This window comes from Dermacentor silvarum, chromosome 9 (assembly GCF_013339745.2).
Source record: "Dermacentor silvarum isolate Dsil-2018 chromosome 9, BIME_Dsil_1.4, whole genome shotgun sequence".
Classification (NCBI taxonomy): domain Eukaryota; kingdom Metazoa; phylum Arthropoda; class Arachnida; order Ixodida; family Ixodidae; genus Dermacentor; species Dermacentor silvarum.
Window position 1 is genome coordinate 11,509,553 of NC_051162.1, and position 22,290 is coordinate 11,531,842.

The 22,290-nt window shown below is 49.2% G+C and overlaps 1 protein-coding gene across 1 annotated transcript in view; it reads right to left on the reverse strand.

Annotated features, from left to right (window-relative positions):
- LOC119465131 (dipeptidyl peptidase 1) overlaps nt 1-22,290 on the reverse strand; it is a 63,641-nt gene that overhangs the window by 24,803 nt on the left and 16,548 nt on the right. The window contains exons 2-3 of the mRNA XM_037725931.2: nt 12,669-12,795; nt 3,749-3,907 (exon numbers count right to left, since the gene is read on the reverse strand). Of these exons, the coding sequence (XP_037581859.1) occupies nt 3,749-3,907; nt 12,669-12,795 (286 nt within the window). The remainder of the gene's footprint in view (nt 1-3,748; nt 3,908-12,668; nt 12,796-22,290) is intronic.

The following is a 22,290-nucleotide window of genomic DNA, read 5'->3' on the forward strand; positions in this document are numbered from 1 at the left end:
CAAGAGCAACGAAATTGCACTTTGACTAAGTTGGTTATGAAATTATAGTATATACTATACTACCGAAGCAATCTTGGCCAAGTCGTACCACTGGTAACTATATATATATATATATATACAATAAAATACCACTTGAACGAACTTCAGTCAAACGAACTATTTTGTTGTACGAACTTTGTTTAAGTCCCCCGCCGAAGCGGTTATTGGACCCAATGCTAACACATTTGAGTTTACCGATATACAGTGCAGAGCGCATTTCAGTTCGATGAACATATTTTGTGACACCATCCAATGCCTCCCATGTCACAAGTAGAAGCGCAATTCTGCAGCATAGCTTTACCGTGGCTTTCGCGATAAGTTCCGCCACCGGCGCCCATCGCGGAGGCCCCTATTTTACGCTGATAACGGCGCTTCATAACACGTGACGAACAGTCGGACTCCTTTGGCTTTGAATTGGATTGGTTGGCTACGTACGTATTTTCGTAACCAAACGAAGCCACTGCCTCAGGGACAGCTGCAGCCTTAGCCCTGTAACCACGTGCTCGTTATGAGTGCCAAACGAAGCGTCTTTCTCTAGACGAAAACCTGGATGTTTTGCGTAGGCTGGACTCCGAGCAGCGTCAAGTCGACGTTGCGAAGGCATTTGGGATCCCAGCGTCATCATCGTCGACAATTAAGAGCCATGCAGCGTCAAAATCGCCGCCGCATCGGAAAATGCGCAGCTCGGGCCCGCGCGCAAGGGATGTGCACTGGATATTTCAGTAAAGTAGACGACGCTGTTGCCACATGGCTAAAGGATTTACGATCCAGAAACATTCCGGTTTCAGGACCCATGATTCAAAAGAAGGCTGTGGAATTCGCTGCACTTTTTGATGTCACTTGTTGATGGCTTTGACGCAAGCAGCGGATGATTGCATCGTTTCTGGGTGCGTTATGGAATCGCATGGAAACTGGTGGTGTGTGGTGAGGCGAGCTGTGCGAAGACCGCTGTTGCAAGTACGTGGCTAGAAGAGAAATTGCGCGTCGTGATCAGCCACTACAGCCCGGACGATGTGTACAACGCAGACGAGACCCATGTATTTTTGCCAACTGCTCCCGAAATGTGTGCTTTAAGACGACATGTGTCATGTGCTTTAAGACGACACGCGCGTAGGTGGCGAGCACTCCTAGGTAAGGATCACAGCATTGTTTTGCTGCAACGCATCGGGTACGCATAAAATGAAGCCTTTAACAATCGGTCTCTATGCCCGCCCAAGATGTTTTAAAGGGCTTGTATCGCTCCAATTTGGTTACTACCATAATTCAAAGGATTGGATGTCGCGCGAACTTCTTACAAAGTGGATTGTAGACGTTAACAATCAGATGGCGAGGAAGAATCACAAGATTTTTTAAATTTTGGACAATTGTTTGGCCCACTTAGTTGACACACATCTCAGTAACATCCAAGCTGCACGGCAGTTTTGCAGCCTCTTGATCTCGGCATCATAAAAAATGTAAAGGCGCATTACGGAAAGCGGCTTGTGCAGCGCGTCCTGCTAAATTTGAGAATGCAGAAGCCTGACCCAGTTAACGTGCGACAGGTACCTAACAGGGGCTTGGTGGACTGTTTGTAAAACGACGATAGCGAACTGCTGGCAGAAAGCAGGCCTAGTCGCTGCAAACTTACCTCTAGACGCTAAGATCCAATATGAGGAGCGTGGTACTGATGACAGCACTGAACCCGGTGGCTCGAAGGAATTGTCTGAAAGACTGGGTACAGACAGTGATTTGCCTTTTGAGAACTATGTCACCTGTGACTCTCGCGTTGAGACATGTGCTACTCTGTCCACAGAAGAGATTGTTGGGGAGCGTCCTACCTCAGGAAGAAGAGAAAGAAGTAACCCTTGTAGAGGAAGCACCAAGAATTTCAGCTAAAGAAGCACTGATGTACTTGGAAAAAGTGAAGTCCTTCGCTGCCCAGCAGAGCAGCACAGTGCTTCAATTCATGACCACTGCAGTCCTAAGTGCACAAGTGCAGCAAAAGATTACGGCAGTCTTCAAAACATGCAACGCTAAGCTCCTCGTATTGGAGCTTAGCGTCTAGAGGTAAGTTTGCAGCGACTAGGCCTGCGTTCTGCCAGCAGTTCGCTATCGTCGTTTTACTCACACTCCACCAAGGACTGTGAGGTTAAGCAGACATTCACATTCAAATATGCAACATTGCAAATAGAAGGGTTCAAATTGCGTTTTAACAACTTATGTTTTCTTTAGCTCCTGATATAACAAGTTGCAACATAGCTATTTCAGTGCAGCGAACTTTCACTTTAACGAACTTTTTCCTGGGGTCCTTTGAGGTTCGTTCACGTGAAGGTTCCCTGTATATATATATATATATATATATATATATATATATATATATATATATTACTAGCAGCCTCTGAACAGAACTAAGCAGATAACGCGTGCGCCTGGTGGTTAGTGGCTGTGGCGTAAGTCCCAGCACCTCGCCTCTGAGATTTTTGATTTTCCAGCGTGCTGCGGGCAGCCGCGAGCACCGCCTAGTCTCGGAGGTCATGCCGAAAAGCTGTTATGGGTCCCGCATCACTTCCGGCGAGCGGTATGGCGGTGTTTTTTCCCCCTTTTTTTGTCAGTTTCGGCATAAATAAAACAGCCATTCCTTGCGAACTTTTAAGGACGCTTTCACTCGTATCTCAAACGCAAAATTTTGCACCGTGGTTCCTCTATATTTAAACTGCCTTTTACGGGGTCCAAAGTTTCGTTGCAGTTTGTTTTTAGAAGAGAAAAATGCTCAGACGACGACTACTCGTGTACATGTGCCTGGAAGTGGTGAGCTTGTTCTGTGAGAAGGTCAGAGTGTTCATAAAGCGTTAAATGCGGAAGTAGTTGGCCGGTCCGGGGGTTTGGGTCTTGAGGAGAAAGGTAAATGGCGCTGGCGCATGGTGAAGACCAGGCGGCTGCGAAAGCTGTAGCTCAAGGGAAGGGTAAGCGTGAAGTGAAGCGTACGCTATCTTGAATAATATAGCTTTGAGTATAAATTGATCATTTGGATGCAATAGAAAGGTTAAAAGGACTACCGTGGTCCTTGATGCATCCATTCCGTGTCAGTGAAAATGCTCTTATCATTATTTTCCTCGCCTGCTCATACAAGTGATGATTGCGGAGCAGCAGATGATGTATTTGTTACTAAGAGTTCCCCTTTTCTTTCAATGAATGAATAAATCAGAGTACATGCGCAGTACTCTTGGAGCCACGCTGACGAAGGTGCGCACCACCTCCATATCGAGTGCTCAAGACTCGAGATTGCAAGGAGGGCACTGCGAGCGCATTTATTACTATTAGATAAACGACCATTCACCCTGAAGAAGAAAATACTGAGTACATGGCCGACAATGAAGTTGCAGTGAAAAGCGCTTGTCGCTTTATAAGGTTTCTCAGAAAACACAAATATATTCTCATTGATTCATGCAAGTGTACATGTCTATCTGTGGCTTCCTGGACGTATGTTCGCAACTTTCTGTTCATGTTCATTGACTGCGTTAAGTGTTTCTTGGCACAGTTGTGCGATTTCAATTTGTTTGCCATACGAAGAGCAGCCGTTGCCACCTAAAGGTGCTACCCTTTCTTTTAAAATGAAGGAATTAATTAAGAAAAAATGGTATAAGAAGATGCGCGAAGGGCGTTCATTCGACTACATAGTAAACTATCGGCGAAGACGATATAGTCGTGTCACCCGACTGTCGGTGCTTACCTGAGCGGCTCAGCCTGCAGTGGCTTTCCCTGCTGGACGCTCCCGTCCCGACGTCCTTCGAAGCAGGCCCAGTTGTGACCGAGAATGTCGTGCGCCCATCCCGCCTTGGTGCTGCTGCAGAAGCTCTCACTCCGGCTGTAGTTGGAGAAGGCGAAGTACCTGCAGCGAAGGTTTGAACGACGTTTCGAGTCCGCCCACTAGGAGAGGCTTCATCGCGCATGTATTTCTCGACCTTTCAAAATTCAGATATCAATTTAACGTTTACTCCATTTCAGTTATTTTAATTTATTTTCACATTAAGGACTCCAAGGCATCTCATAAGGGGGCTCAATTTCATGTGAAAGTAATAACTGCGAATACATGTTAAATGACACAAAAAGCCAAGTATTGTGAGGCGCTTACAATTGTAAATAACAAAGACTATGGATAAAGAATGTATTTCATAAAAACAGAAGCATTAATACGAAGAAGGAAGCGGATCCTCGTGTGCAAGTAATATACAGAAAAGGACTAGCTTACGAAAGACACAACGAAAGAAAAAGCAAAACAAGAAATGAGGACGTGGTTAAGCATAGGCGAACAGAAATATGTTGAATATTCTTTTAAGTAAGTTCAAAGCCACTAAAGTTTTCAAATCGGAATTTAGCGCGTACCACAAAGAAAAAGCTGAAAACAGGCAGTGTTAAAATCTATATATATATTTCTAGCTCGTAAACTCACGTTTACATACTTAGTTCGTTTATGCGCTATGTATTCACACGTCTTCATTTGATTTACGAATACTTCAATTTGTGTGCGCGGTAATGTTGCTCTCATAGTTCGTATGTTTTATAACTGCCTGTTGAATGTATTCAATCTTGACTGGCATGGGTTGTGTCCCTTAGACAAGTGTTGAGTCCGAAATGAAAATTAATGATATAGATGTAAATTATATTTGGTGATAATAATAAACTGCAAACGCCTTTGGAAACAGACCGCTTTAGAATAGGAACACGAAATGTGTTGAGTTTCAAGGACATAGTGCTGACGCAGTTGTGTCCGAGTCGCAAACAGCGCATGGTGTTCGCGTCGAGCGCGATTCAAGTATAGGAGGCGAGCACGAATGTGCTTCAAAAGCTTTGCGTCAAGAAACGCTTAGCAGCAGCAATCGAAGTAACGGCACTCGGCGTACACCACATCCGACCAGATTCTATCGCAACGTTCGTAAGCGATGAATGTACTGTCGCCTTTTCTCACCTAAGTTAAATCAGATAAGATTCACCGATAAATTACCTTTGTTTTTGAGATAACTACAAAGAAATTGATCAGTGAAACGCCACAGGAAACAGAAGGAATGCGTAGCGAGCACTTGCCCTTCTTTTCTGCCCCTTGCAGCGTCTGCTTCTCAATTTCATTGATAATGTATAAGTACTTGTCCTAATAGCAATTGAAATCGCTTGTGTATTATGAACGCTTCGTAGGCTTAAATGGGAAGTTCGCAGGCACTGGAAGCAGAACACATAAGCGACGTGTACAAAAAAGAAAGAAAGACAAGGACAGAAATTGATTCGTGTACGTGGACATTTTGAAAATATCGTGATCTCCCAAAGGGCTCAGCTTCGTTTCAATATTACGAGTGCTCAGTCCGACTGATAGCCGACAACAAAGAGAGTGCGACATGTGCAGTCTTCTCAGGACGTCTAAAAACAAAAGCTGATAACACTTGGTAAGACCATTGTGTTCGTGTTGGCGTTCGTGTTGTCCACTTATCTCCTCTCGTGTCCCTGTGTGCACGCCTTACCTTTTTGCATTATGAAGGCCATTGTGTTGACGACATGGTTTTCTCGAAGAAGTATAACGATAATAGGCCTCGTTTTATCTGGCCAATTTTCTTGACGGCTACGTCGCGTGGACTTGTTGAAAGAAGTGGGCACTTGGCGTATCCCAGAGCTCACCTGAACAATGTCTCGATGCCCGTTGTTGTTCTTGCGATAGCGTTCCTCCCTACGGGACCACTTCACAGACCACTTCAGTCACATTCTGATGGACTAGTAGAGTGCAACCTACCCAACAACTCCCAGCTGCTAAGCGAAACCCGGTAAAGTATAGGCAAAAAATGCTTCGCTTTATTAGACTACGCTTGGACACGTTCTGAGAGAGCCAACAACACCGCTTTCGTCGCGCAGAGACACCGGCGGCGTTCCACTCAAAACAGTAAACATCCCCCAGAGTTACGGTGCTAACTTTTTTGTAGGTATGTGATACATCATAAGCTTTGTTGTACATTTTACTTGCAGCAAATGCATTGTATTTTAATGTCGACATACTTACTTTGTGGGTCTGATCTCACATCAATTGTTTCAACTTTGACTTTGTGAACTACCACTCTTTTTTAATTTCTGCATATGTATTGCTTACTTTTCTGACAAGCACAATCACCGAAGCCTTTCGATATTTGTGAGGACAGCGCAGATATAAATATTATACAATTATAGCCCTGTATTGAAGGCGTTGCATACAAGGCATTGTAAGCAAAACGGCAGCTACATTCAAGGACAGCTGATCCCATTGACCAGTTTTATTACAGGTATCAATACTATGTGTGATATAGTTTACTTTGTATAACATTATTATACAAATGCCCTGTGACATACAAGTATGCTAATACTGGTACCGAAGAGCAGTGGCACAATAAGATTTCCCTACTTGCTGTTTATAATTTTCTTTTGTGTATTATCTTTGCAATGTACTTCATTTAAATTATAAATGTGGCTTTCTTCTGTATTTGTGTGAAATCTTCTGGCTTCTATAGGTGCAATAAACACTGAATAAAGAATGAAACAATTACTGTTGTCATAAAAATGTGCTTTCCATAGTACAAGTACACCAGCAACACGATGAATCCAAAAGTGCAAATGAATGCTGCCATTTTCCCCTTGCCGCTATGTACTCAGTTTTCATGCCGTTTCACACTAGCAGAGGAAGAAGGGTCATTTTTTACCTCCATGGGTGCGAGACCAATGCATTGGCGAGACCCATATTTAGCGGCAGCCGCAAAACAAGCACCAATCAGAAGCGAGAAGCGCAGTGGTGGTGCCACCTGTCTCATATGCAAATAATCATAATACATGGCCTCTGAGATGGAATGGTGACGCGCACGACGTAAAATCTCAGAGGCCATGTCCGGCCGATGAGGCCGTTTCCGTTAAGCCTTCCCATACCGCTGTCGAGACGCCGAGAAAGAAGCGGCTTTGCATTGGAAGGTTTTTTAGACAGAGCGTGCGTATGCCTGTTTGCACATGTATGATAAATCCAACGTCGGTTTTAAAGACAAGGAGTTGCGCGCACGCGCGGAAGCCTTGTGTGTGCCTGGCCCTCAGTGTTCCCGTGCCACCAGATCGGGCGCACCCGAAACCTTCTCGTCCGCTTTCTGGAACGTCGGCGTCGCACAGGAACAAATTATTATTGTAATGTATCATTCACCAGTAGGTCCTCGTCCGTATCCGACGTGCCTGAGCGTAACCCGCAGTGCGCAATGAAACGCAGACACCTCCGATGAAAGACGAAATCAGCTGAACGGAACGCGCGTTTTCACGAGAAGTACCGAATGGAACGAGACAACTCGGGACGCCAAGCGTCACTGCCGCGTCCCTCAAAACGCGGATGTGAACTTGCCCATGTGCGCGGACGCTCGCCGCGCTCGGCGTGTCGCGTGCGTTTTATTGCGATAGCAATTATATGGACACTTCAACCGGATTTCTGCCGTCGCCGTCGGCGTCGCCGTGAGGTTCCGTATAGATAAAATCTTCGCCGCGCGCCGTATGCCCCAGAGGCAGCGTGCGGGGACGCGCGCTATCACGGAGAGCGAACGCACTCAATCTCCCACGCGCAAGCAAGAAAGCGGAAAGCCAGCGCCGGAGGGAGCAGGGGGGGGGGGGGGGGGCACTTCTCTGCCAACAACCGCGCTCGTCGCTCGTCCGCACAGTCTCTTATCTCTCCCACGCGCAAGCAAGGAAGCGGGAAGCCAGCGCCGGAAGGAGCGGGGGGGGGGGGGGGGGGGCGCACTTCTACGCTGCCAACAACCGCGCTCGTCGTTCGTTCGACCGCACCGTCTCTTATCTCCACACGGCTCTGACCTTTGTGCGCATTCGCCGCTCAGTTTCCGTTGAAGCGATAGACCGCGCGTACCTTCACCCCCTGCTGCGGCGTACATATCCGCTCGCTGCCAGCGTTTTGACGGTCGTTGTCTGCAGTCATTCAGTGTGATCTATTCATGTTTGTTTGTGCGCGCTCACACCACGCTTCTTCAATCAGTTAGTAATAGTCGAGCCACATTTTCCAACGCACGCTACACACGCAATGCTGCCCGGATCGGCAGTGCAGCGCTACAGGTGTGTCCCTTCGCACGCGCTGCCCACGGGAAGCGCTTCTCATCAACACCACCGTTTCACACGCGCCTTCTCGTGGTCATCGAGTCTCTCTTCATGTCGGTCTACTTACGCCGCAGCACACCTGCTTACTTAATCAGCTCATGTTTACTACAATTCATATTGCTACCAAAGCCGCTCACCTTACTTCGTATGACATTGCTGTGTTGCTATCGCATTCATCGCTTCGCCCTTAGGGCGAAACTGTGACATTTTTTTGTCACTAGTGCGAACGTACCCTATTGCGATCGCAGAAAATCTGGTGTTGGTTGCCTGTGGCAGATAGCCCAATTCTAGTTAATGAGCTGGACTACCTGAAGAGGCGGACATTACTTGCACAAAAAATTCAAATGCATAATTGACTAATCAACAAAAATTCACTAATTAAGTTTTAAACTAATTACCTGATGGCCCATATTGCAATGAACAAATTGTAGCCGTGGAGTTCGGAAAGCGGATCCACTTGGAATTGTTTCTCAGGAAAACACCAGTTTTGAGATATTAATTCCCGAACTTTGCGGAGAAATGCATTGGCGTTCCAATTAATTTTGTGCTTCAATGCATAACGCGACGTTTTGTTAAGAAATTAACTGGAACGCCAATGCATTTCTCCGCAAAGTTTGTGAATCTCTCCGCCTTGTGAACTCCACGGCTACAATTTGTAAATTGCAATATGGGCCATCAGGTAATTAGTTAAAATTTCATTAGTGAATTTTTCTTAAGTATTCGATTATGGATTTAAATTTCTTGTGCAAGTAAAGTCCGCCTCTTCGAGTAGATCAGCTCATGAACGAAAATTGTGCTATCTGCCACAGGCAACCTTTAAGGATTTTTGAAAGTGTTCGCTGAAACACCCTGTATATATATACATACATACACACACACACACATTATATATATATATATATATATATATATATATATATATATATATATAATGAGAGGAAAGGTGAGAGGTCGGCCTGCATCAATGTTTAGACCTGCTACTCGGCGTTAGGGGGAGGGGAATGGGCATAGGAATAAATATGGAGAAGACGTCGATTATGAGGATGAAGTAGGTGGTGAAAAACTTGCACGGTCCAAGACTCTTCAAAGTCTCCTGTTCAGTCCGCTGTCATGCAAACATTTGTTGAGAGCCTTCAGGTAATCAGGCTGATGGCGGGGTTCTGGCGAAGACCCCAATAGAACCTACTCTGTCAATGGTGCAACGACACATTTCGCGTCATCAACGATTTTCTCTGTACATCAAATCGCGGGCAGATGCACAAGAGGTGTTCTGTCCTCTCATGAATACTGCATTCCTCACAATTCTGGTTGTCCGCCCGGCCGATGAGATGCAGGCCGCGCCGGGTGAAGGCCGCCTACTGGCTGCCTACTGGTTTATTCGTCGTAATTTTGAGAATCAATGCCTAGAAACAAATGTCATGAATCAAAACAGCAACAGCGCATGCATTTTATGTTAAATCTTCTCAGACGGAAACATTAAAAGTGCGAAACAATAACAGAAACCTGAAAATGTAACTTTCATGATGCGACTGTTCACTACCTCCGGGATCGGCCCACGCAAGAGGCTGCGCTTCTACCAGAAACCTCGACTTCGTGCATAGCGTTCGTGACTTCGGACGCTTTGTGCATAGCTGAAGCGTCCTCCAAGTTTGTGGCTTCTCTTTCCTACATGCTTGATTGCGCTCTTCCGCAGCTTGCGATGTGTTCTTTCACCTCGTTTCTCCCATTATCATCCCCACTGTGACCCCCTTTCTCCCCCTCTTTCCCTTCCCTTACGTAGAGTAGCAGGCCAGATACTCCATTTTCCGGCCGACCTCTCTACCATTTTCCAATCAATAAACTACTTCTTCTGCAGCTTGTTTAACTCCCTTGTTCCGCAACCTCCGTACTTGGTTCGCTCTTGCTGCGCTAACGTTTTTTAGCCTGTATTTGTCTTATCTCCAGCCGAACGGCATCTATCCGCTTCTTGTAATCCCTGAAATTTGCAGGAAGAGCTCGTGTTTTCTAGTTTGTGTTTACTGTTTACTTTTCAATAAAATTTGTGTATTCTATTTGTGTTGCTTCCTCACTTACATCGGTATATCTTCCAAATTTCAAGGGTGGGTGTACGTTCATGATCACTGCACTAGCTACGTTTTCGTTGTTCATTTAGAGTTGTTTCGTCTAACCATCCATGACAAATTCATGAAGCCAGGGCGCAGGGGGTACATAGGACTGCCCATTACCGCATCTGGCGCTGTCTGTCCATGACATATTGACAGGCGTGCTCTACAGGCAGACGACGACGACGATAGGGGCATTAGCGGACTCCGTCCAGTGGGTTAGTGGGATTCTTAGAGGAAGAAGACGTGTGTCTGTTCTGTTTTGTTTGAACAGGTCGTCCTGTGCTGTTCTTGAAGAACGTCTCCCTGTCTTCTGTTCGCGTTGTACCGCGACACTGGTGGAGGTGCTGGGTATTGACAGCACCTGATGCCCCGGACTCCTTCTGGGAGTCGTTCATCTAGCCCGGACGCATTGTCACCAGTTACGACACCCGTGCATCACTTCAGTCGTCGACTGCTAGGCCTTGCCCCGGAGTTCTCCCCTCTTCAACCACCTCACAGGAGATCCACACATCGGGCAATGGCCGAAACCAGCGCACCGCTAGCACCCCAAAGCAGCGGGTCTCCCAGCCCGCAACAGGTAACCGTTCTTTATCCGCTGGTCCCCGATCGCTATCGCGGTGCAGCCTTCGAAGACATTGAAGACTGGCTTGACAAGTATGACCGCGTCGCACAGATTAACCAGTGGACAGAGCAGCAGAAGCTCTCTTACGTCTATTTCGCCCTTGACGACAGTGGCCGTACTTGGTACGAGAACCGCGAAGCTGGCCTAACGACATGGAATGACTTTCGGCAGAAAATCACAGATACATTTGCAAGTGCCGACCGACGCGACCGCGCCCAGCAGTTGATGGAGCTACGGGTGCAACAACCCAATTAATCGGTCACAATGTTTGCCGAAGACATGACCCGTCTCTTTCGTAGAGCCGACCCGAACATGACCGAGGATAGAAAGCTGCGCTACCTCATGCGAGGTGTAAAAGAGCAGTTGTTCGCGGGGCTTGTGCGAAATCCTCCAGTCACCGTCGCTGATTTTATCAACGAGGCTGCGGCTATTGAGCGCGCTCTTCATCAATGGTGCAGGCAGTACGATCGACTGTCCAACAGCACCGCAATCTGCACCGCAACAGCACCGCAAACAGCACCGCAACAGCACCGCAATTGACTCCATAGTATCAGAGCTCCTTGCGGGAAATGATCAGAGAGGTCGTCAGAGAAGAACTTCACAGAATTATGACACCGACAGTGGATAGACCCGTGGGTACATAGGACTGCCCATTACCGCATCTGGCGTTGTCTGTCCATGACATATGTTCTCCGTGTTAACTACTACAAAATTCGGTTCCTTGTACAAATCTAGCTCTACAGAAGCGTTGGAATCAGTACATATGTCTGTCTTGACCCGCCATGTTCGCATTCATACCTCCCGCTAATATTGTCGCGTATACCCTGTTGAAGTACACGCTAAATTCAGGAATTAGCACTTTGCTGATCGTAAGCGTCGACGCGCGATGACATAACGAACCTCATTCTCCTCTTCTTCAGACCCTTGAGCAAGCTCCACCAGCAAGCTCCACCAATATCACCTGGGCCGGTTTCCTGAACTCATTATTAACACTTCTAATACAGACAATCAATTCTTTCTTTTCATCTGTGCTATCACCACCTGTCTCAGGCAAGCTACTCCCAGCCACGTCTCTTTCGCATCTCCTCTGCCGCTAATCTATAAATGCTTCTCTGTCACTACGTACCTCGTCCAATGCCTACGCTTCCACCTTTCTTCGACGCAGTCATCCTATTGTACCCTTTCTATACTAAAGATTGCCATTATCATGTGGCTGCTCCAGATCTCATCGAGCGGCAAATGTTTCGGTTAAGGCGTACGCGCTAAACACTTCGTAATTCAGCTGCGTTTAAAGTTTCAGCGATTTGTTCCGATTGCGGCCCCCCTCTATACCCCTGTAACAAATTGTACGGGCTCTATATTTATTCTTTGTGGGACACTTCTTGCCCCCTTGTGCTCTAATTCTGTTCCTTGCTGGTGTGATGCTTCATTCATTACTTAGTCCACCTTCCAGAGTGACCTTGTATCCAGGGTAGAAAAACTACAGCCCATCCCGCAAATCGACGTCTCATCGGCATGGCTAAGTGCTCTCTGAAATGTAGCTTGTCATGTACAAACGTGCCGCCTCAGTCCGCTCGGTGCACTTCCCGGTTGATACCAACTACTGCAAGTGTTATGAGAGCGCACAGTGCACTGCAAGGTAGCGGAGCGGCCAAGTCGCAATCAAGTGTACGTCCTGAATTTGTGGACATGAGGTGCCTACAGTTTAGCACCGGTATGGAGCAGGAACGTGTATAATGCTCGCTTTGCCGGTGCACACAGTTATATGTGTGCCCTCGTACCTTCTGAAGTTTATCACAACTTCGAATCCCTGGTTATAGATTAGGGTCCAGGTCCCTCGGTTTCCGAGGTCGTCAGTGGCCAAGTTCGGGAACTCCAGAAACACCCGTATCTTGGTGGCATCTCTTCCTGCAATAAAGACGAGGAAAAACAACATCGCTCTTTTAAGAAAAATATGCAGATACAACGTGCCTGTTGGAATCTATGTGAAATCTCATAGAGCGGCTTATAAAATGCTCTAAAACTAAATATTCATTGTATTCATTGTCGACTTGTGCGAGGCCAATGCCTCCTTTATAAGATGCCTGCCGGGTGAACCGAGAAGCTGCTTCCCGCCCTTCTCTTTCTCCACTGCACCAGGGTAGGCTGCGAGCGCAAGCTGCGGCGGCCGCTCAAATCCTAAATTACGTGGTGCTGCTTCCGAGATTTTAGTGGCGTCTGTTGCGATCCCTGAGGCTGGACCCGCGGTCTCTCGTCAAGCCATTGGTCGAGCGCGCGCCTGCCTCATAATCGTCACTTCCTCCGCAACAGGAAGTAGGGTAGACAGCGAGCGCCGTCTCTCCGCGACTACCCTGAACCACGGGAACCTCCGCTACAATGGGAAAACGAGAGACGGGGCAGACATCTTGTAAAGGAGGTATTGGCGAGGCGTAACCTCATTCAATGTTCACCTGTATGCACCGCACAAGTGACAACTTTAATGCCATGCAATCTTCATGCTTATGCTATACGCCGTTCACAAGCTATGCCGGAATGCGAACAGTAGTTGATGAGAATGCACACGGTGAGATGTTGGCGCAATGATGCCACGGGGACGAAGACGATGTTTAGTGTTTCTCGACGGAAGAATGGCAAGATGAGTATGCATAGATAAATAGCAGGGGGCAGTCAGTGGAAAGGTTGACTGTTATCCGCCCATTTCATTCCTGCGTCTTTGACCTAATGTGCACTGGCGCGCGCGCTCTGCTCTCGTACATGTCACGCGACACGCACCAATCGTTTCCACCGCTTTCTGTCACTTCTGTCGGTGGGCTTGCATTCCAGTCAGCGCCTCATGACTCTTGCACTACATGGCTGCCTACAAATGATCTTCATTCTAACAGTTTGGAGGGATCGATCCATGGTCACCGGTGAGTCATTATCAAAATTTTCGTTGCATCCATCAAGACATTTACGCATGACCCGCCAATGACGTCAGACTACGCGGGCGCACGGAAATGCATGAAAAGCTACAATCGGACGATGAGAAACGGCGAGTTCGGCTGCACACCAGGCACGATGTTGATAAGCATTTTGCACTACGTTATACAGGCTAGTGCTGACCTTCCGCTTAATCAAACTCGCATTGGACTTGCCGGAAGCCTTACAAGCGCCGTTCGGCTTTGCATATACACCGATGTCATCTGTATTTTGACGTCCGGTACACCGTGGCACATCCGACGTCCAAATATGATTCGCTTCGCGCGCAGCTTCAGAAGGCAGCATTTTAATATCATCCCACTTTCACTAACAAGGACTGCAGATAGCATGTGAAAAGTGCGAATTGACATTGATGGCTGTATGGCGTAGGCGGTATGACAATGGACGGCACGAGCACAATGGGATAATGATGACTGTGTGATGACGATACCGTGAAGACGACTTCATGACGAAGTCTGAATGACGACAATGGAACGACCATGACGGTATCACGACAAATGCATGACGACGACTACATGATGACGACGCAACTACGAGAATGGCATGACGGCGGTATGAGGACAATGGGATGTCGACGAGGGTATGGCAATGACTTTATAATGACGATGGAACGACTTCAACGGTATCCCAACCACGAGAAAAGTGTTCTGCCGAGCATAAAAGCAGCCCGCGAATACACACAAAGTGCCTCGAGCGGCCAGTCGCTCGGCAATTCTGCGTGTATTTGCGGGCTTCTTTCATGCTCGGAAAGAACTTTTATGTAGCACGTATTGAGCAACGAAAAGCTGTATCGGGAGTTTTTCATGTTGCTCTACAACTTTTTCATTGACACTTTGGATAATTAGGAGAGTACTTCTCGAGTTAGATAATTATTTACAAATAATTAATTAAATCTCAGTAACGAAGAAAATTACTGGCGGCTACTCCACTGTACTGGAAACAATATGCACTAGGTTGGCCTCGCGTAACGCCGTTCCTCTTTTTTTAAATCGTGCTGCGTGATAGCTGGCACACCCTGTAGATAAGTCCCTATGAGTGGCCCAGACTATATTAGACAGCTTGGTTTAATGTGCCGGCATGAAAGGTGTGACGATGACGGCACGACGAAAATCGGATGAAGCTGGAATGATGACAGCATCACAATCACAGTATGAGAACGAATGCATGTCGACTGTATGACGACATTGTAACGACGACAGCATTACGAGAGTCGGACGATGAAGCTGAAATGACTACAATGCAACGACCAACAATGGCATCACAATCGTCTACGAGCACACACTCAAGCGAGGCACAACTTGGCTCATTGAGTGCGCGCGAAAGGTGTGACGGCGACGGTCTGATGACGAAGCTGTAATTGTGACGATAGAATGACCACGACAGCCCAAGCTAGCAGACAACTTGTGCCACTGGGCCGGCGTAAGAGGATAGATAGGCGATCTTGGCAATCGCTTGCCAAGATCACCCAGGACCATCACGGCATGACGATGACTGTATGACCACGACGAAGTGACGACAGTGGCATAGCGAAGGAGTGACGTCGATAGAATGAGAAAGGCAGTATGACAACAACGCATGACGACAATCAGATGAAGATTCTGAAATGATGACGACGAGGGTAGAACGACGACAGCGTTACGATGACGGCGTGTGAGCAATAGGATGGCAACGAGTGACTGACGACGACGGTATGAATGTGATGGCGATGGTAAAACGAGAGCATGACGGTGGCGGTATGGCGACAACGGTAAGACAGCGACTGTGTTACGACGACGGCATGACAAAAGTTGGATGCCGAAGTTAGAATGAAGATGGTGGAAGTACCAATGGAAGGACCACGACAGCATCACGATGTCTGTATGACGATAATGCAATGACGGCGGTGGTATGGCCATGGTATGAGGACAATGTGATGACGACGATGCAATGACCACGACGGCATCACGACCACGAGCACATACCTAGTGTCCCAAGCTGGTAGGCAACTTGGGCCTCTGGGCTGGCGCAATAGACTAGATAGATAGGCTCAAAACGCCTGATGTAGGCGAAAAATGGTAATGGCATCCGGCGGCTGCTGCTATCCGGCGCGGCCGCGCGGGCACCGTACTTGAAAGCGATCTGCGATATGGACAAAGTGCGCGCCCACATGGGCCTCATCTTCAGAGCGATCTGCGATGTGCACAAACTGCGCCGAGTGCCCGTAGCTTCGCATGCGCTACGCTTTCGACGTTTAGTACGCGTTGGAGCGAGAGACCGCACGAAGGTCAATTCGCTCGTTGCTGCTGCAGCCGCGCTTTCTCACTCCAGCGTTTTGACAGCGAGTGAGATGCGTCATCGAGTGAGATGCGTTCATCTTTCCTTGTGCGCACGTGACACCACGCTTGTTAATTTAGTTAGTATGCCTATGTTTACAAGTTTACACGGCCAATAAAACTACTATCCTTACTTAGTATAGCTGTACACTAATTTGCTGTCGCACTCGATGCTTCGCCTTTCGGGCGAAACTGCGACTTCTTTAATAGCGACTTTTCTATTGGTGGACCAAATCTGGCGTCCTATTAGATTGGGGGGCCGAATCTAATAGGACATTTAATTCATTATTTTGAATTTTAATATATTCGCACACCTCTAATTACAATATGTGCAGTCGCTCCTCCGACAGGGAGCTCACGACCAACTGACGTGGGAAATTGTGGAGAGAAAATTGTTGGAAGAAAAAGACGAGATTTATTTTCAGCGGTTACTCAGCCACTGCGGGATTGTTGAAATGATAAAGCAGACAAGGCTGGCTGGGACATCTCATGAAGATCACTGCGTCGCAATTTCACTCCCTAGGACAGACGCGCAGCAAGACAGCTTCGCCATCTTCTACGCACACATTCAGCCGTACATAGAAGGTGCACCAAACTGCATCGACTAAACCTTTCGCTGCAATTCAGACCTCCAGCTGGACTGCGCCATCGCGACGCATCTTTTCCGTGTCCGTTATGGTTGGTTATGGTTGGTTGGTGTCCATTATGATCTTCTTTCGCGCGCGAGGCACGACAGAGAGGGGGAGGGAAGGGGCTGTGTTTTGAATGTCGGCTGCTGCTCACAGCGCGGCCGCGCGGGCGCCGTGTCATGAAATTGATCTGCGATGTGGGCGAAGTCCGCGCCCGCGCAGGCCTCTTCTTCAAAACGATCTGCGATGGGGACAAAGTGCATGCGCAGAGTGCTGGTAGCTAGCTTCGTATGCGCTGCGTTTTCGACGTTTAGTACGAGTTGAAGTGAGAGGAGAGACAGCGCGAAGGTGATTTTGCCCGCTGCTAATGGAACACTTTCTCACTCCGACGTTTCACAGCGAGTTTCCGCGGTCATCCCGAGAGTTGTGTTTATGTTTACCTGTGCGCGCGTGACACCATGCTCGTCTGTTTAGTTAGTAAGCGAATGTTTACAACTTTATACGGCTCAATAAACTACTACCCTTGCTTCGTATAGCTCTCTACTAATTTGCTATCGCAATCAATGTTTAGCCTTTCGGTGCGAAACTGCGACTTCTTTTTTTACGACAGTGGTAAATTGCCAATTCCTGAGCGCAATCAGGAATTGGCAATACCTGCCGTATGCACTCCAACCCAATTTTCTTCTTCTCATGATCAAGAAAAAGGGCCGCCAGAGGGCCAGGGAGTGCGGACTTGGTACAAGTTGGCTCCGTCGAAAGTTGCTTTGTCTGGTGGAAACAATGCCGATTCATAGAAATAACTGATGTGATCGCCTATCGGAAGTCTCAAGAATCACTCGGATTACAATTTTATGACTGTAAGTGGACTTTTGGGTGTTTTACGGCCACGTTTATGTCGACCGCATCTCCCGCCTAGCTAAGGTAGTGTACTAGAATATTCTAGTACGCTGTAGCTAAGGCTAACGCTAGCGTTGAACAAACGCGGCGGCTCGGCGGCGGCCGAAGCCCCCGGCGCTCGCTTCGGAACCCCGCTGTGGAGACACGATGATCACGGAGGTGACCGTAGAGGGTACCGAAATTACCCCCGAACAATTGAGAACAGTGGATTGGATCACGAAAGGGGAAAAACATGTCAAAGAGCTGCAGGACCTTGCGAGAGGCGAACAGCGAGGAAGCCAAAATAACGGCGAGCGGGCGGAACGCGGAGGGCAAGAAGGGAGGCAAGAAGGTCCGGGGAGGGCAAGAAGGCGGCAGCGGCGAACGCCGCGTATAAGAAGCTGGTGCAGAAGATCGCGGAGCGTTCAATTGCGTGGCACCTCCCGCGATTACCGTCGAACGACTACAAGATAATCCTTCGGCTGGCGCTTGCAAAAGTTCAGACTACCAGGCTGAGTGCGGCGGTGCGCATGGCAGCGGAAATTCCGTGGGTTAAGGGGAAAGAAAAGGACTTGCTGATTGTTAACGACAAGCAAGGCACCCTGATTTTCATCACCCCAGACATGGACACTGTCTGGAAAGTGACCAAGATTAAGTCTATTGTAAAGGCGTTTATTGCACGCAAGCGTTGGGCTGACCGTCCGATCAGTTCAGGGAACCGCGAGCCCGAGCGGCGTAGTCCGAGCGATGCGCTGGAGAGACTGACCCACTAGACAGCGCTGGTAAAGATACCCCACTGCATCGTCCCTCTTCTTCACTACAATTACCCCGGGGACGAAAAAGGGAGCCGTCCGGCGACTAACAGTTCGTTACTATTAGGGGATCATAATACGGCTTGAGGCGCTCGACGGTGACAATGTCGCGTCCGCGACGGCGCATGTCGGAAGATGGTTCAACGGGCTCAATCACATAGTTGACGGGTGATGCACGCTCGACGATGCGGTAGGGACCTTCATATACTTAGGCATTAACTTGGAAGACAGACCAGGTGCCGCGGAAGGAACTGAGAGCCACACAAGCGCTCCAGGAAGAAAGGTGGGCGCAGAGGTGGTGTCACCGCGAGTGTTCTTCTGGCGCTCTTGGTCATTGGAGGTAAAAGCCCGGGCGAGGTCGCGGCACTCTTCGGCATGTCTCACCATATCAGAAATGGGCGCACATTCAGATGCGTCGGGCCGGTATGGTAGCATTGTGTCGATGGTGTGCGATGGGTGCCGGCCATACAATAAGAAATATGGCGAAAAACCAGTAGTGCTCTGCGTAGCGGTATTGTACGCGTAGGTGACGAAGGGCAGAATGGCGTCCCAGTTTGTGTGGTCGGAGGAGACGTACATTGAGAGCATGTCGCCGAGCGTACGGTTGAACCGTTTTGTGAGTCCATTGGTTTGAGGATGGTACGCTGTTGTTGTGCGATGAACAACGTGGCACTCTTTGAGAATAGCTTCAACTACTTCGGAGAGGAAGACACGTCCGCGGTCACTGAGCAGCTCCTGGGGTGGCCCATGACGTAGGATGAATCGACGAAGCAAGAAGTAGGCAACGTCACGCGCTGTAGCTGCCGGAAGCGCCGCAGTTTCAGCGTATCGCGTAAGGTGGTCAACCGCCACAATGGCCCAGCGGTTTCCAGCCGATGTCATGGGAAGGGGCCCGTACAAATCTATACCGACGCGCCCAAAGGGCCGGGTGGGGCAAGGTAAAGGTTGCAGCCCAGCTGGAGAGAGGCGAGGTGAAGATTTCCGGTGCTGGCAATCGGGACAAGAGCGTACGAACTCTTGAACGTAGCTGTACATCCCTCGCCAGTAGTACCGCTGTTGAAGGCGCTGGTAAGTCTTGAAAACGCCAGAGTGGGCACACTGGGGATCGGCGTGGAAAGCTGCGCATATTTCGGAACGCAGGCTGCGAGGCACTACTAACAACCACTGGCGGCCGTCGGTGCTGTAATTGCGCCGGTGAAGCAGGTCGGTCGCGAATGGCGAAATGGTGAGCTTGACGGCGCAACGCGCGGGTTGTTGACCTGGTCGATGGATCAGAGAGCCAGTCTATAAGCGACGCAATCCAGGGGTCCTTGCGCTGCTCGGAAGCGATGGTGCGAAGGTCGATGGAAGACACAGTCAACTGAGATATATTGTTGTCAGCCAAAGGAGAGCGCGAGAGGGCATCGGCGTCCGAGTGCTGTCGTCCGCTGCGGTAGAGTACGCGGATGTCGTAGTCTTGCAGGCAAAGCGCCCAACGTGCAAGACGACCGGACGGATCTTTCAATGACGCCAGCCAACATAGTGCGTGGTGGTCCGTGATGACATCAAATGGGCGGCCATACAAATATGGCCGGAACTTAGTAAGAGCCCAGATGATCGCGAGACATTCTTTTTCTGTCACGGTGTAATTGTTCTCGGCTTTCGTAAGCGTTCGGCTGGCATAAGTGACGACATACTCAGGGAACCCTTGCTTGCGTTGCGCGAGGACAGCGCCAAGGCCAGCACCGCTGGCATCTGTGTGGACCTCTGTAGGGGCCGTCGGGTCGTAGTGGCGCAAAATTGGGGGGGGAAGTCAGCAAACGACGAAGACTCGTGAACGCCTCGTCGCACTCTGATGACCACGAGGTGAGGAGCCCGTTGCTCCCTAGGAGCTTCGTCAGGTGCGATACGATGGCGGCGAAATTCCGAATGAAGCGTCTGAAGTATGAGCATAGACCGATAAAACTGCGCAATTCTTTGATGGACGTTGGCTTGGGAATTCGGCAACGGCGCGAAGTTTGTCGGGGTCGGGGAGAATTCCGTCCTTGAATAGGACATAGCCAAGTATCGTGAGTTGCCGTGCAGCAAATCGGCACTTCTTTATGTTTAATTGTAGGCCGGCGTTCGATAAACACGTCAAAACACGCCGGAGGCGTTCAAGGTGCGTGGGGAAGTCGGGCGCGAAAACTACAATGTCGTCAAGATAGCACAAACATGTGTGCCACTTTAAGCCTCGCAGAACTGTGTCCATCATGCGCTCGAATGTCGCGGGCGCATTACAGAGTCCAAAAGGCATGACGTTAAACTCGTACAAGCCGTCGGGCGTGATGAAGGCTGTTTTCGGTCGATCGACTTCTTCCATAGGCACTTGCCAATACCCGGAGCGCAAATCCAGAGATGAAAAGAACTCGGCTCCTTGCAGGCAGTCAATTGCGTCGTCTATGCGTGGCAGGGGATAGACGTTCTTGCGAGTGATCATTTTCAGCCGGCGATAATCGACGCAAAACCTTACGGAGCCGTCCTTCTTTGTAACAAGTACGACAGGAGAAGCCCACGAACTTTCCGCAGGTCGAATTACTTCGCGCCAAAGCATGTCGTCGACTTGCTCGGTAGTCACACGACGTTCGCTGGCAGAAACACGATACAGGCGTTGTCGCAATGGTGGGTGAGAGCCAGTGTCGATTTGGTGCGTTACAGTTGAAGTCCGACCCAAGGAAGCTTGCGCCACGTCGAAAGACGAACGAAATTCTTCCAAGAGGGACAGCAGCTGGGAACGCTGGGCCGCTGTAAGAGTTCCAGCGATGGAAAAACCAAATACATCTGTGGGCAATGCGTCAGATGTAGAAACAGCACTGAGCGTACGGTAGGTGACGCAATTCGGGTAGTCGGGCACGTCGATAACTTGCACGTCGTCGATGGCTTCCACGGTACCAACACATTCTCCTCGGAGCAGCATGACAGGTATGGGCACGGGTTACAAACGAAAATTGTGCTAGTGCCCTCGATGATGTCCACGGTCGCAAACGGTAGCAACAGGCCCTTCCGTGGGAGGAAATGGCCAGACGGCGAAAGTAATGCAATGGCGTCCGAGAGGCCACTGCAGCGCATGGACACGATCATTGAGGCGTTGGGAGCAACCTGAGTGTCGGCTTCAACGATCAGTTTCCCGGAAAGCGGCGGAGCGTCAGTGGGCGTGAAATCTAGCAGCGGCGATAGTTCTATTTCGGCCCATGCGCAATCGATAACGGCATTGTGGCGCGAGAGAAAATCCCAGCCGAGGATGACATCGTGAGAGCAGGAGGAAAGGATGAAGAATTCTATGGCGTAGACAACGTCCTTAATTTCTACACGATCAGTGCAAGACGCCAAGAGTGGAATATGCTGAGCACTGGCTGTGCGAAGGGATAGTCCGGACAGGGGCGTCGTGACTTTCCGAAGTAAGCGGCAAAGTTTAGCGTCCATAACACATACGGCTGCTCCTGTGTCCACGAGTGCAGACGCGCGGACACCGTCGACAAACACGTCTATCACGTTTAATGGGCTGCAATGAGGACTTGTGCACTTTGACGTTGAGGCAGCCCTTGCCTCTTGGACTGCGACTGTTAGTTTTCTTCATCCCGAGTGACGGGATGAGGCCGCATCGGCGATAACGAGCGCCGGCGTGGAGATGGGGAACGGCGGGTATTCGGCAGCGGGCGGTATGTCGGTGACACACCGGAAGGTGGGTCGTAAGATGGACGGGGCGAACGGTTTGGCACGAATGATGCGACGCTGGGCGGCTGCACACGACTACAGAAACGAGCCACGTGACCGGCG